Genomic DNA, 14,582 nt, shown 5'->3' on the forward strand with positions numbered 1-14,582 from the left:
CTCTTCTATCAGCTTGAATCAGTCGGCCCATTCTCCTCTGACCTCTAGCATCAACAAGGCATTTTCGCCCACAGGACTGCCGCATACTTGTCTGGCTATCACCAGACCAAGCTCAATTTAAAATTGAACATTGGTCTGGAGAGTCTGCTATGAATTTTCTACTGCACAAGAGGCATGATCAACGAGCATTATTAAAGCAATTGAATAGTCCTTCAACCAATCAGATCAACAATCCGGGTGACGTACTTTGCAGCGGTGCTAGCTGGTAAATTAGTCTTTTACCAAAGCCGTCGGTAGTAAGGCAAACACATCCTTCTTTTTTATGAATTGTTGCAGGGCAAGTCTCTGTTCCATTTTCAAAGAAAACTTGCCTTTGAAAACTTTTAAAAAAGCATTGACAGCGGCATCAACTGGTTGCTGTGCTTCGGTGGCCGCCATGTTTAATGTAAACAAAAAGCTGCTTGCCTTCGCTTCGTCATCATGTTATACCCGCCAATAGCGAGCAAGGTGGATAAGCCAGTCTGTGATTGGTTCCTGCAAAAGTGTAACAGAAGCAGTAGAAATGAATCTACGGGTTTCCAGTTGCCGGGCGAAATCAAATTGCTGGCAGATCAGGCTGGGTTTACCCAGTCTAGCTGCATACTGGATGTTTTTCAATTTTCACACCATTCTTTGTAAACCCTAGAAATGGTTGTGCGTGAAAATCCCAGTAACTGAGCAGATTGTGAAATACTCAGACCGGCTCGTCTGGCACCAACAACCATGCCACGCTCAAAAATCACCTTTCTTTCCCATTCTGACATTCAGTTTGGAGTTCAGGGGATTGTCCACACCCCTAAAGGCATTCAAGCAAATGCCATGTGATTGGTTGATTAGATAATTACATTAATGAGAAATTGAACAGGTGTTCCTAATAATCCTTTAGGCGAGTGTAGTTTGCAATCATAAAACACAACTCTGTCTCATTTTGTTAAATGTTAGTTTTAATGATCAATAACAGCCATTATAAAAATATAAGCAAAAGGTACATTTACATTTACAGGTGTAAGAAGCTACAATAAAAATTAAAGCAAACAGTTCAGTCAAACATTCAAAGTCAGCGCTCTAATAGACTACAACGGTAAAGTTAAATAGCCTAAATATATAAAGTTATGAAACTTTACCCTCAGCCAAAACAATTTTCTAGGGAACTAATTATAGATTAATGAGACCAAAGATTGCCTGTTGCATATACAAAAGATGAATTATATGAGTTTGAGGCTGTGCTCCGTGGCTAACGGCTAATGCTACACTGTTGGAGAGATTTATAAAGAATGAAGTTGTGTTTATGAATTATACAGACTGCAAGTGTTTAAAAATGAAAATAGAGACGGCTCTCTTGTTGAATTATCCAGGTTGTTGATGAGGAGCGACCCCTGATGTGATTGTGAAGCACTTACGGTGTACAGTAGTACATAGTAAAGTGCTATATAAATGCCTCATTCATTCATTAGTTATCTATTTTTAATATGCGTTCTTGTCTGTTTTTGAAACGTCATCAGCTGCTGCCCGAGTACTGATCCAATTCAAAGTTCACATCTAGCCAAGTACAGGTTAAATCCCTGGATGTGTTCTTGATCCGCCTTTTAGCGAGGATGCATCAGGACTTGAGACAGCCAGGTATCCCAGAATGCCTCTCACATCTACCAGCAAAAGTTAAAACTACATGTCTAGACATAATAACATGAGGGACATTGGGGGGGTATTTTTCCCAAAGTGAGACGTCAGCTCCAGTCCACTACGAGCATAATAAAAGATAAGTTAGACGGCATACTCCTCATTTAAAAAAAAACATTTTTAACCATATAACACTACCGTCCCGCCAGCTGACCACTGGGTTGTTAAAGGGTTAAACTTGTTTGCTTAAAGGTGCCCTAGATTCAAAAATTAAATTTAACTTGGCATAGTTAAATAACAAGAGTTCAGTACATGGAAATGACATACAGTGAGTCTCAAACTCCATTGTTTCCTCCTTCTTATATAAATCTCATTTGTTTAAAAGACCTCAGAAGAACAGGCGAATCTCAACATAACACTGACTGTTACGTAGCAGTCGGTGTGTACGCCCCAATATTTGCATAATGCCAGCCCATGTTCAATTCATTTCACAAGGGCAGAACGTCTGGATCTGCACAGCTGAATCATCAGACTAGGTAAGCAAGCAATAACAACAGTGAAAAATGGCAGATGGAGCAATAATAACTGACATGATCCATGATATCATGATATTTTTAGTGATATTTGTAAATTGTCTTTCTAAATGTTTCGTTAGCATGTTGCTAATGTACTGTTAAATGAGGTTAAAGTTACCATCGTTTATTACTGTATTCACGGAGACAAGAGCCGTCGCTATTTTCATTTTTAAACACTTGCAGTCTGTATAATTCATAAACACAACTTCATTCTTTATAAATCTCTCCAACAGTGTAGCATTAGCCGTTAGCCACGGAGCACAGCCTCAAACTCATGCAGAATCAAACGTTAACATCCAAATAAATACTTTACTCACAACAATTCGAAGCATGCATACAGCATGCATGACGAACATCTTGTAAAGATCCATTTGAGGGTTATATTAGCTGTGTGAACTTTGTAAATGCGCTGTAATATAGTCGAGAGCTCGTGTGGCAGGGAAGATGCGATTTAAAGGGGCGGCGTCGAGTTTAAATCAGTGCATAGTTAATGATGCCCCAAAATATGCAGTTAAAAAAATGTATTAAAAAAATCTATGTGGTATTTTGAGCTGAAACTTCATAGAAACATTCAGGAGACACCTTAGACATATATTACATCTTGTAAAAACATGTTCTAGGGGACCTTTAAAATTTTTGTGAATAATTTGCTGATGCAGGTACAAAAAGACAATTTGTAACTGCAAAAAATAAATAAATAAAACTTGTCACCCATGGCACCAACTATAGCTGGAGAGGAGAGATTTGGCTGTGGCTAACTTACACAGAAGAGATTTTTTTGTTCAGCACATAAAAATGAACTACTTCATTTCAGACTGCAGTGATGTGGTTTCTCCACTGCATGGATCTTCATGTGTATCTTCAGGTGACTTTTAAAAGAGAAACTCTTTCCACACTGATCACGTGTGCAGCTTCTCTCTGCTGTGGATCCTCTCATGTGTTTTCAGATGTGATTACTGATTGAATCTCTTGTCACAGTGTGAACACTTGTAAGGTTTTTCTCCAGTGTGAATTCTGTGGTGCTTTTTTAAATCGCTCCATGTAGTACAAGTCTTCTCACACTCAAAGCACATGTACTCTCTCACACCAGTGTGTGTTTTCTCATGTTCATTTAAATATGACAGCAGTGAAAAACTCTTTCCACACACAGAACATGAATGTGGCTTCTCCTTTGTATGAACTCTCAGGTGTCTCTTCAGGTTTGATGCCCAGAGAAATGTTTTGTCACATTGATCACATGTGTGTGGCTTCTCTCCGGTGTGAACTTTCATATGATTCTTAAGATGTCCTTTTTGTTTGAAGCTCTTCCCACACTGATCACATGTGAACGGCTTCTCTCCAGTGTGGATCCTCATGTGTGCTTTAAGGGTTGATGATTGACTGAAACTCTTCCCACATTGATCACATGTGAACAGCTTCTCTCCTGTATGAACTCTCATGTGAACCTCAAGATATTGTTTGGTTGAGAAACTCTTTCCACACTGATCACATGTGAACGGCTTCTCTCCAGTGTGAACTCTCATGTGTTCCTTAAGATGATGTCTGGTTGACAAACTCTTTCCACACTGAGTGCAGGTGAAAGATTTCTTGGCTCTTATTTTCTTTAAAAATGTCTTTTTAGTCTTTGAGCGACTCAAAGGTTTTTCTCCAGGTTTGTCATGATGTTCCTCCTCCACTTCACTCAGTTCTTCACTCTCCTCCTTCACTTCCATCAGCTCTGAAATGAAAGAGAAAAAAAATCATTTAATTTTCAATAAATCAAAATAATTTAAAGAGAGAAATATGAAGTTAAAGGTGATAAAATTGAGACTTGTTGTGATAGATAACTGCTACAAAACATTACGATTATTTTGATGCATTTGCATAAATTAGTTGCATATGTCCCTGAAACTTTAACATTAATCTTCCGATCGTAAAGGACCAGCTGTCGTTCCAGCGACAGAATCCAGTGGTCTGGTGAAGGTATAATGTGTGTACGTCTTTTCAGCGCTCCTGTGAAGTTCACTTAATTTTAGAATTTAGTCTCAATTTTACTTTAGCTGCTCGTTTAATCTGACTCCAATTTCAAATGTTTTTACATCACGATTTACTGAATTAAGACAATCAGCACTTAATGGACGTCTTCTGGCTACAGAATTCCCCAAATAGCTGCTCTGCCACCTTCCCTTAAATAATTCTTAATAATTCATTATAAATAATATTAAGAAAATAAAGAAAACATTGCTCTGAAATATTTTCAATCAATGACAAAATGATCTAATGTGATATTAACAGCCAAATTTTGACATCAACTTTTAGGTTGATATTTAATTTATTTTCCTAAAACTGTGTAATTATTAAGGGCCGTTCACAGCAGACTTCTCCTTCCACTGACTTCCTTTCATACACATGTGAATGTAAGACACCAGAAACACAAGATCAAGTGAAGTTTGCAGTAGAGTAGATTGTATATTTAAAAATTTTGTAGTGATTATTATTTGTTATTTATGTTTTTTTAAAAATATCACATCATATCTTGACTGTTGAAAGTTCACATGCTCAAAGTCTAGACTGACTGCATCTTTAAATGTGTTATTATCAGTGTCCTACATGATTCACTCAACCCTGTTACTTCTGACATGATTTTCCTCCTTTCAAAATCAGAGGATTTCTTAAAACTGTGATGCCCAGGAAGTGACATCATCTGGGCTCTCTCTACAGCATGATGGGAGGACAAGAAAATGATCTCAATCCATTGTCTCAGTTTTTACACAAATTAATGACTGCATTCATCAACCCTGTTACCAAAGTTACTGTAAGAGGAGATTTTGCTCAAGTTTCACTCACAACCCTGTCAGCCATTCTGGAAAGTTAATTTACTTCAAACATTTTGGTGTTACAGTTTATTCATAAAATTAACAATTGTTGATGAATATGATGATTATGCAATTACTCTATTTTGTTTAAAGTTGTTTTGGCTTTGTAGTAGTTTTATGTAACCCAATTAGTGATGATGCATTAAAATGTATTGAAATAATGTAATGTAGAAAAGCAAACTAATGATATTAATTGCTATTGTGTATGCATGTATACTTGACCATGTTAAAGTAATTTGTATATGACTACTTTACTTACAGTATATGTTAACTATTACACTGTGGTGTATAGTATATTAAAGTAACATAGAGTAGAAAACATTTATGTATTAGATACAAGAGAATTGTAATGTTGTAGATAAGGCATGTTTTACAGACAAAAACGAGACAGACACAGAGGAGAAGAGCCAAGAGGAGAGCTAACAGGAGGAAAAGCAGGCTACATCAGAAACACCTTAAAAGGATGGTGGAAGACTTGGCAGCTCTCCAACTGATGACAGCAGAAGAGAATTTAACATCGGCAGTGAACTGTTTGAGTATAAAAGACTGATGAGAAGACTGGCCAGACAGATACTGATTGAGCAGTGTCTCTCGACGCTAGAAACCCAGCCCAGCTTTTACACCTTTGATTGAAACTTTGCTTTGTTTAGATAACTTTGTTAATAACCTTTGTTTGCCTTTACTTTTGTTAAATTGTAATTAAAACTATTACTACATTAATTGCAAATAATTGTCTACCGATATTCTTATTACTAAACCCTTGAGCACGAACAGACCACAGAGAAGTCTTCTGAACACATTGTAAGTATTGTTTGAATACTTATGATTTATGATTTATATGAAACAAATGTAAACTATTTAGTTTGATCTGATGTTGACAATCAGTATGAAAGTTTCTCAAACTTCCCTTTACTGAGCTAGAAAAGAACATTATGTATAATTTCATAGTTTAACTGCATATCTAAATATGCAGAAGTGTTTGAATCTTTCTAACATGAATGTTGTCATTAAAAGTTCAGTATGTATTTGATAGTTTATCTAAATGTGCAAGAACATCAATGTTGTTCAACCTCTTTGTTCTTCAGTATCTTCAGTGTGTTTCATTCTGCAGGGTTCTGGATCACTCATGTTCACACTGTCCTCTTCAATAAACTCAGTCTTTGCAGTTTTCAGCTCTTCTTCTTCCTGATGCTCGTCTGATGGGAATAATTCTGCATTTATTGATTAACTGATGTGGGAGGAGCTTCACTGATGATGTGATTGCTGTGGGAGGAGCTTCACTGGTAGTGACCTGTAGTGGGAGGAGCTTCACTGACTGAACTACAGATTGGTTGGAGGAGATGATCTGCCCAAATCAAAGATATCAGTTACTGTGTTTGTTTTTATAGGGTTAAAGACCAGAAATCAAATTTTAGTATCTGCATCAAATTAAATGTACAAAAGCAAATTTAAATAGAAAACCCATTAAATGCAATTGTCTATTTTAATGTTTCAAATTACTTTTGTGAAAACCAAATGTTTTTAATGCCCCATTATCATTTAGTGTAACAGATATATTTATGTAAAAATGAAACAACATTCATTTTGACCAGTACTTAATAAAGTATATAAAAGAGTAAGAGATCATACTAAATTTCATTATATTTTAAATGTATAAAGATTTAAAATGACAATTAAAGAGTATTTTGGGCTGCATTGTGATCCTTCAATACAGTGTTTGAATGTCAGAAAATGATTCTTGTTCTAAGTATGCATGACAAGTTGTTTTCTTTCTTTCTTTCTTTCTTTCTTTCTTTCTTTCTTTCTTTCTTTCTTTTTCTATATTAACCCCTTTTGTATTTCACTCTTAAACTAATTGCATTAATCATTTATATCCATCTATCGTAAAGCAAATGAGGCAGAATTAGAAGCAAAAAGTTATAAATTAAATTTTATTCTGTTTCTTCATTAAAATAATGGCAAATATCTAGAAAATTAGTAAAGAACTGTAAGAAAAACATTTATGGCATGAAGACAGAAATAAGCAGACATAAACACCATCAAATCCCCTCAGTCTGTTGACAGCAATGAAATGAGCTTTAAGTGTCAATTTACAGCAGATCTGAAGACATCAGCATAATAAATGAGGTGAAAACAGGAACTATTGACATGAAATAAAGAGTGTTTTCAGCAGTTTCTCTGTTAATATTGATGATCCTCAGACTATCAACACTCATTCAACAAGACATTAGCAGATCATCTCACTTTATTCTGAGTGTTTGCTGTTAGAAACTGATTATTGGAGTCACAATGTATGAGAAAATCCTATAAACTGCTCTAGTGAAAGACAATACTGTTATCTCTACATGACATGGATAAAACACCAATAAAACACCATCATCTTCATCAACCACTGCTCCCAAATAACCACATCAATATAATATATATATATATAAACTGAAAGTCTGATTATCTAATAAAAAGTAAATTGATTGCAGTAGTGAAATTAGATCAGAAGAGGCAATGACCACAAAACCTTTTGAAATAAAGAGCAGCACAAAGTAGGGTTGTCGTCATGATACAGAATCATCTCATATTTAAGATATCAAAGCAGTGATCTGTATTAAATCCAGTATAATCACCAGTATAGGCTACATGTAGATTAGAGAGGATGAATTAAAGTGTGAACTAAATGTAAATGAGGTGTGTGTGTGTGTGTGTGTGTGTGTGTGTGTGCGCACTCTCACATGAGCCTCACAGGAGCCGTTTGTAACAATAAAAATACTTATTTTATTGGATTCGATACAAAGCAGTTAAAACTTAAACCATCTTAAACTCTATAATCTAGCTTTATCCAGCAATATTGGAGATGCTGCACAGCAAATTCGGTGGTGTTAAAATCTCAGTGTAAGGTCTTATGGTGTTACAGTGTTCAAATAAAAGTGTACATTTACTGTAATAAACACCAGCTTGTGTGAATGGTGCCCCCAAGTGGTGCGATATTTTGGTGTTGCGCTTCCAGACGCATGCCCAGTGTTAATTGTACATACGGGAACTTGAAGTAATTGAGACAACGCAGTCCGCATTTGACAATCTACCCTGTTTGGAAAAAATGGCGGCTCTTTTGGTGGAATCGTGCGATTGAAAGCAAAACACAAAGGTAAGATTTAGAATCTTCACTTTTAACATTTTGTTTTAATACAACTAACGTTACATATATTTAATTGATATGCAGAGTTAATTTTAACAAGTTCTGTTTCCGTGAAACGGAACGTAAACTAGCTTTAGTGAGTCACATTAATAGCCTGGCAGGCTGTATATTGTAATTAACGTTATATTTTTAGTGAAATCTGAAATTTCAAAACATCAGAACTGCGTTATTTATTGTATACATATGGCTTTATTTTTTGATCGGATTAATTGCATTTTATAGGAATTTTGGGCGCGAAGATCTACACTGGTTCGGTGCTTATTTTACATACGGGACATTTCAGTCGTCGTGTTGGTCATTTGAAAGAAACCGCGCTTGAAGCACAAGCACACAGTTCTGGTCTTTCCTCTATTCAGTACAAGATAAAACCACAGGTAAGACTTACAATTCTGATTATGTTTGTTTTAATCTAGTAAATGATGGACAATCTATTTTAGAAAGGAGTTTCATCAGTATAGTGTATTGTTGTCACCGCCATTTTAAAAACGTGAAATATTTCTAACGTGTTGCAAATTCTCCTCCCGAAAAATAATGTAGAACATTCGTTTATTGAATATATGTGGTGGGTGTGTAAAAGTATACTTGTTAAAAAGTTATTATAGAGGATACCCATTTCTGAAGCAGCTTAATTGAATGTTAAAGCTGTTTAAAACATTCGGTAACACTTTATTTTAAGGGTCCAGAATAATGCATTAGTTATGCATTAATTAATGATAACTTGTTCACAATTAAGCATTAGTTAAGAATGAACACACTAGTAATTAATGATTAACTTTACATTGTAAGGGTCAGAATTATGCATTAGTTAAGCATAAATAAACTAGTAATTAATGATTTACTTGTTCACAATTATGCATTAGTTAAGAATGGACACAATAGTAGATAATGATTAATTTAACATATAGTAAGGCATATTAGCAATTACTTACAATTTATTAAATATTTGAAAGACATTTACGCTATAAATAAACAAATATAACCTAGTAATTAATGATTAACTGAATGTACAGTAAATGCCTTTTAGTCATTATCTACAACTTAATAAACCATATATTATTTTTGTGTAGTGATGTAATTATATTTCTGTGCCATTCTATTAAGTTAACTGAACAATAAACTAGTAACTATGCTTAATTACTGATGGGTTTGCAGTTATAAATTGCTAAAATAGTGTAATAAAGACAATTTGACCCCCAAAGTGAAATGTATATCCACATTAATTATGGCACTTATTGAATGATATTCAACTTTATTGAGCAGAATAAGCCAATAATTAAGGCAAAACTACCATTAATACAGTACTAATAAAGGCAATTTGACCCCCTATTCTAAAGTGAAAGCTAAATCCTCATTAATTATGGCACTTATTGAGTGATATTCAACTTTATTGAGCAGAATAAGCCAATAATTAAGGCTAAACTGCCACTAATACAGTACTAATAAAGGCAATTTGACCCCCTATTCTAAAGTGAAAGCTAAATCCTCATCAATTATGGCACTTATTGAGTGATATTCAACTTTAGTGAGGAGAATAAGCCAATAATTAAGGCAAAACTGCCATTAATACAGTGCTAATAAAGGCAATTTGACCCCCTATTCTAAAGTGAAAGCTAAATCCTCATCAATTATGGCACTTATTGAGTGATATTCAACTTTAGTGAGGAGAATAAGCCAATAATTAAGGCAAAACTGCCACTAATACAGTAAAGATAATTTGATCCCTTTATAGGTTTTTATTTACACTATTTGTTTTGAATTATTCTGCAGCGTGATCGCACGAGAATGTATTTTTACACAAAGTGTGGTTCTACAACACATATTTAATTACGTTTTCATACACTGAAACTACAATATTGACAGCACTAAAAATTATTATATGTAAAAACAGTTTGCTGTTAGTGACTTTCACTGCAAATTACGTTAAACAAAACTACTTTAAAACCTTAAAATGAATAACATTTCTGTAATCATCTAACCATTATTTATCATGTAATACTTATTTTGTTCTCCGTGGGACACAAAAGGCGTTTTCTCAGACACAGGACTAGAAAATACACCAAAACGCAACATAAAATCACAAAAGACGTCAATTTAATCCGCTTTAATCCACATCTTTATAATCCATACGACTGCGAGGAACAGATCCAAATTGAATTCTTCATCCATCGATCTTCTTCATTTCCGTCCTCAACAACCGTAAACAAATCCAGCGATAGTTATGAATTCAAAAATTGCCGCCGTCAAAAAGCTTGACACGACACGTTTTACGGCAGTGATGTCAACGCTCATTGGCTCTCGCCTGCTTCGTCACAGATTGCGACATGCCGTGAAGTGAAGTGAAGTGAAGTGAAGTGGAAATGGAATACCATTTTCGTGGATTAATAACTTAAATTCTGCTCTGTACCTGATATAAAACGATTATATATCACCAGAGAGGACTGCGACTGCAACACATCATCATTCGGACTACTATTGGTATCGCTTTTGACATTTTCCTAATAAAGAAATTATTGTGATTAAGTTACGCTTTTCTGTCTGTTATGTTTTTCTACTTTTCTACTATTCTACATATTTTTAAGAAATGGTTATGTATAGGTTTAGAGGTTTAAGTGGATTAAGTGGCTCAAAACATTCTTTTAATAATACAGTGTTACTAAAATTCATTTTTCTAAATATTAATATCCATTACGTTCATTTTATATTCTCTATAAAATGGTTATGTTTGAGTTTAAGGATAAAACATTTATCTATAAAATGGTAAAAGGAAAATTATACAGATATCTTTATGATATAAAAGTATTTCGGCGGTAGCTAAAAGCATAATATTCTTACATTTAAATGTTGCCAATATGTCCATGTTGTATCTTTCACCCTTTATCCAAACATTCAAAAAAATTATGTTTTGTGTCTGTAAAAGTTATGTATTAATAATTGTTTTAGTAAGGGCCGTGTATTTAGCTTTCACTTTAGAATAGGGGGTCAAATTGCCTTTATTAGTACTGTGTTAATGGTAGTTTTGCCTTAATTATTGGCTTATTCTCCTCAATAAAGTTGAATATCACTCAATAAGTGCCATAATTGATGAGGATTTAGCTTTCACTTTAGAATAGGGGGTCAAATTGCCTTTATTAGCACTGTATTAATGGCAGTTTAGCCTTAATTATTGGCTTATTCTCCTCAATAAAGTTGAATATCACTCAATAAGTGCCATAATTAATGAGGATTTAGCTTTCACTTTAGAATAGGGGGTCAAATTGCCTTTATTAGTACTGTATTAATGGTAGTTTTGCCTTAATTATTGGCTTATTCTGCTCAATAAAGTTGAATATCATTCAATAAGTGCCATAATTAATGTGGATATACATTTCACTTTGGGGGTCAAATTGTCTTTATTACACTATTTTAGCAATTTATAACTGCAAACTCATCAGTAATTAAGCATAGTTACTAGTTTATTGTTCAGTTCAGTTAACTTAATAGAATGGCACAGAAATATAATTACATCACTACACAAAAATAATATATGGTTTATTAAGTTGTAGATAATGACTAAAAGGCATTTACTGTACATTCAGTTAATCATTAATTACTATTGTGTCCATTCTTAACTAATGCATAATTAGTAAACAAGTAAATCATTAATTACTAGTTTATTTATGATTAACTAATGCATAATTCTGACCCTTACAATGTAAAGTTAATCATTAATTACTAGTGTGTTCATTCTTAACTAATGCTTAATTGTGAACAAGTTAATCATTAATTAATGCTTAACTAATGCATTATTCTGGACCCTTAAAATAAAGTGTTACCAAACATTCTGCATTTTTCTACATTTTTAATTGTTAGTGAAAACAGATTATTTCATATGGTCGTAGGCTGTTTTTTAATCGAATAATTTCAATTTGTGTAGAAACTTTGGCGCGAAGATCTACGCTGGTTCGGTGCTTATTTTACATACGGGACATTTCCGTCATCATGTTGTTGGCCATTTGAAACACCGCGCTTGACACACAGTTATGGTCTTTTCTCAAATCAGTGCAAGATAAAGACACAGGTAAGACTTACAATCCTAATTATGTTTGTTTTGTTAAATAAAATTATGGTTTATACTGTTTCAAATTGAATATGTGAACTGTTGATTTTTACGAAGTTAAAATTTAAAAGACAATCAAATTTACGTTTTAAGTTTCCCTAACTGTACTGAAATTGCACTGAAATGTGACTTAAAAACCATGTATTTTGTGTACCGTTACACCCCTAAGCATTAAGCACCACAGTAAGCATCATTTCTGCTTAAATTAATTTCTGATAAAAAGACAGTGCTCCACACATTTTTAATTTATATGCCTAGTTTAATATAGGAATGCTTTTTTAAATGTATCTTTTTGTTTTGAAGCAAAACATCGACAGTATGCTGTTTAAAGTGCAGTACCAACATCACAGAAAGTACATAAAGCTTACTGGATCATCTTATGATTCTGTAATCAAGGATGGTAAGTGCTCCTGAATGGTGATATCTGGCTAATAATTGTAATATGGTTTGTATGCATTTCATTGTTAATAACAAATCTTTTAAGTCTTTCCCCACTTTGATGCTCAAGGATATTTTCTTTTAGGAATATATAATATGAAAGAACAACTGTAATGTAAAAGCAGAAACACTGCTTTTAAACAAAACAAAAAAAACTTTTATTCTATATTCATTTCTTTTTGTCACCTCTTACACATGGGTAGGTTAGGTTACTAAAAAGTAACTGCCCCAGATCAGATTCAGGAATTTTGTCAATTGCTGTACATTCTGTCAATTTCAAAATCACAGAAAAATCTGAATTTGATGGAAATGGTTAAGTATTTTTTTTTTTTTGTAGGGCAGCACAATATATCGCATGCGATTGTCACGTGCATTTCATCAGTAAAGCCGGTTCCCTGATTACTGCTAAATCGCCATCACCTGCTTTCTGTTACGTACAGAGACACGGAGACAGATGTAAAAGCAAACCAGGTGAGTTTATTGTACAATAAGCAGAGCACTGAGTGATAGTAAGCAGATATGTGGTTCTTGAGAGATGAATGGAATGTAATACTGTCCTTTTCAAACTTGCAGAAGCTGAAGCAGAGATGCACTGGAGGAAGACGGTGGAGACACTCACACACACAGGCAGGTAGGCACACGAGGAGAACAGGAGACGAAGGAGATGAAGGGGATCGCTGGAGCAGGTAAGTATGTCGTAGGGAGTCCTTAAGGTAAGCATACATGTGCTGTAGTGCAAACGAGACCGGACAGTGAGTGTGTGTGAGTGTAGTGGCTTTATAGTGGTGGTGATGATGGTGCTGATGATCTTCAGGTGGCGGTGATTAGTATGCTGGTGATTGAGTGCGAGGGTAAGGAAGTGAGGTGGAACCTGACGTGTCTGTGACAGTACCCCCCCTCCCACGGCCCGCTCCTGAGGGCCGCGGACCCCGACGTCGTGGTGGTCTTCCTCTGGGGCGTGGAGCAGGTCTGTCTGGGTGGTTGGTGTGGAAGGTCTGTAACAGAATAGGATCAAGGATATCATTCTTGGGGACCCATGAGCATTCCTCGGGGCCATAGCCTTCCCAGTCGACCACCACGGCGCCGGGAGTCCAGGATCTCTCGAACCACGTACGCTGTGCCGTCCTCCAGGATGAGTGGAAGGGGGGGCTCGGCGGCTGTCACGTCAGGTTCTGTGGAGGGAACAACAGAAGGGTGGTGAGGTTTCAGCAGTGATACATGAAATGTGGGGTGAATCCTACTGTACTGTGGAGGGAGTTGGAGTCGGTAGGTGACGGGGTTGATCTGCCGAAGGATGGTGAACGGGCCAATGAAGTGGGGACTCAGCTTCTTGCAGGGCAGACGCATCCTGATGTCCCTGGTGGACAGCCAGACCTTCTGCCCCGGTTGGTATACTGGAGCGTCGGAGCGCCGAAGGTCGGCTGCCATCTTGCGTCTGCGCAGGGCTCTCTGCAGTTGGTGGTGAGCTGAGTCCCAAACCCTCTCGCTCTCCCGGAACCAGTAGTCGACTGCAGGGACGTTGGAGGGTTCCCATCCCAGGGGAACAGTGGGGGTTGGTAGCCGAGTACGCACTGGAAGGGTGTTAGTCCAGTTGTGGCTTGGCGGAGGGAGTTCTGTGCGTACTCGGCCCAACCCAGGTACTGGTTCCAGGAGTTCTGGTGGCCGTGACAGAAGGTACGCAGGAAGCGGCCTATTTCCTGAATCTTCCGTTCCGTCTGCCCGTTCGACTGAGGGTGGTACCCAGATGACAGGCTGACGGTCACACCCAGGAG

General features: G+C 36.0%; 1 protein-coding gene and 1 long non-coding RNA gene across 2 annotated transcripts; one reads left to right on the forward strand and one right to left on the reverse strand.

The window, feature by feature from the left end:
- Nucleotides 1-2,816: 2,816 nt before the first annotated feature.
- Nucleotides 2,817-3,797, reverse strand: LOC125250409 (gastrula zinc finger protein XlCGF49.1-like). The gene has a single exon (XM_048162975.1). It carries the CDS (start codon nucleotides 3,752-3,754, stop codon nucleotides 3,185-3,187), a length of 570 nt encoding a protein of 189 aa, XP_048018932.1. The 5' UTR covers nucleotides 3,755-3,797; the 3' UTR covers nucleotides 2,817-3,184.
- A 4,247-nt stretch (nucleotides 3,798-8,044) lies between these two features.
- Nucleotides 8,045-12,858, forward strand: LOC125250411. Its single transcript, XR_007180790.1, has 4 exons — nucleotides 8,045-8,225; nucleotides 8,499-8,650; nucleotides 12,190-12,333; nucleotides 12,676-12,858. It is a non-coding gene; the product is annotated as an uncharacterized LOC125250411 (long non-coding RNA).
- Nucleotides 12,859-14,582: the final 1,724 nt, after the last annotated feature.

The sequence above is a fragment of the Megalobrama amblycephala genome, linkage group LG17 (assembly GCF_018812025.1).
Source record: "Megalobrama amblycephala isolate DHTTF-2021 linkage group LG17, ASM1881202v1, whole genome shotgun sequence".
NCBI classification, from domain to species: Eukaryota; Metazoa; Chordata; class Actinopteri; order Cypriniformes; family Xenocyprididae; genus Megalobrama; species Megalobrama amblycephala.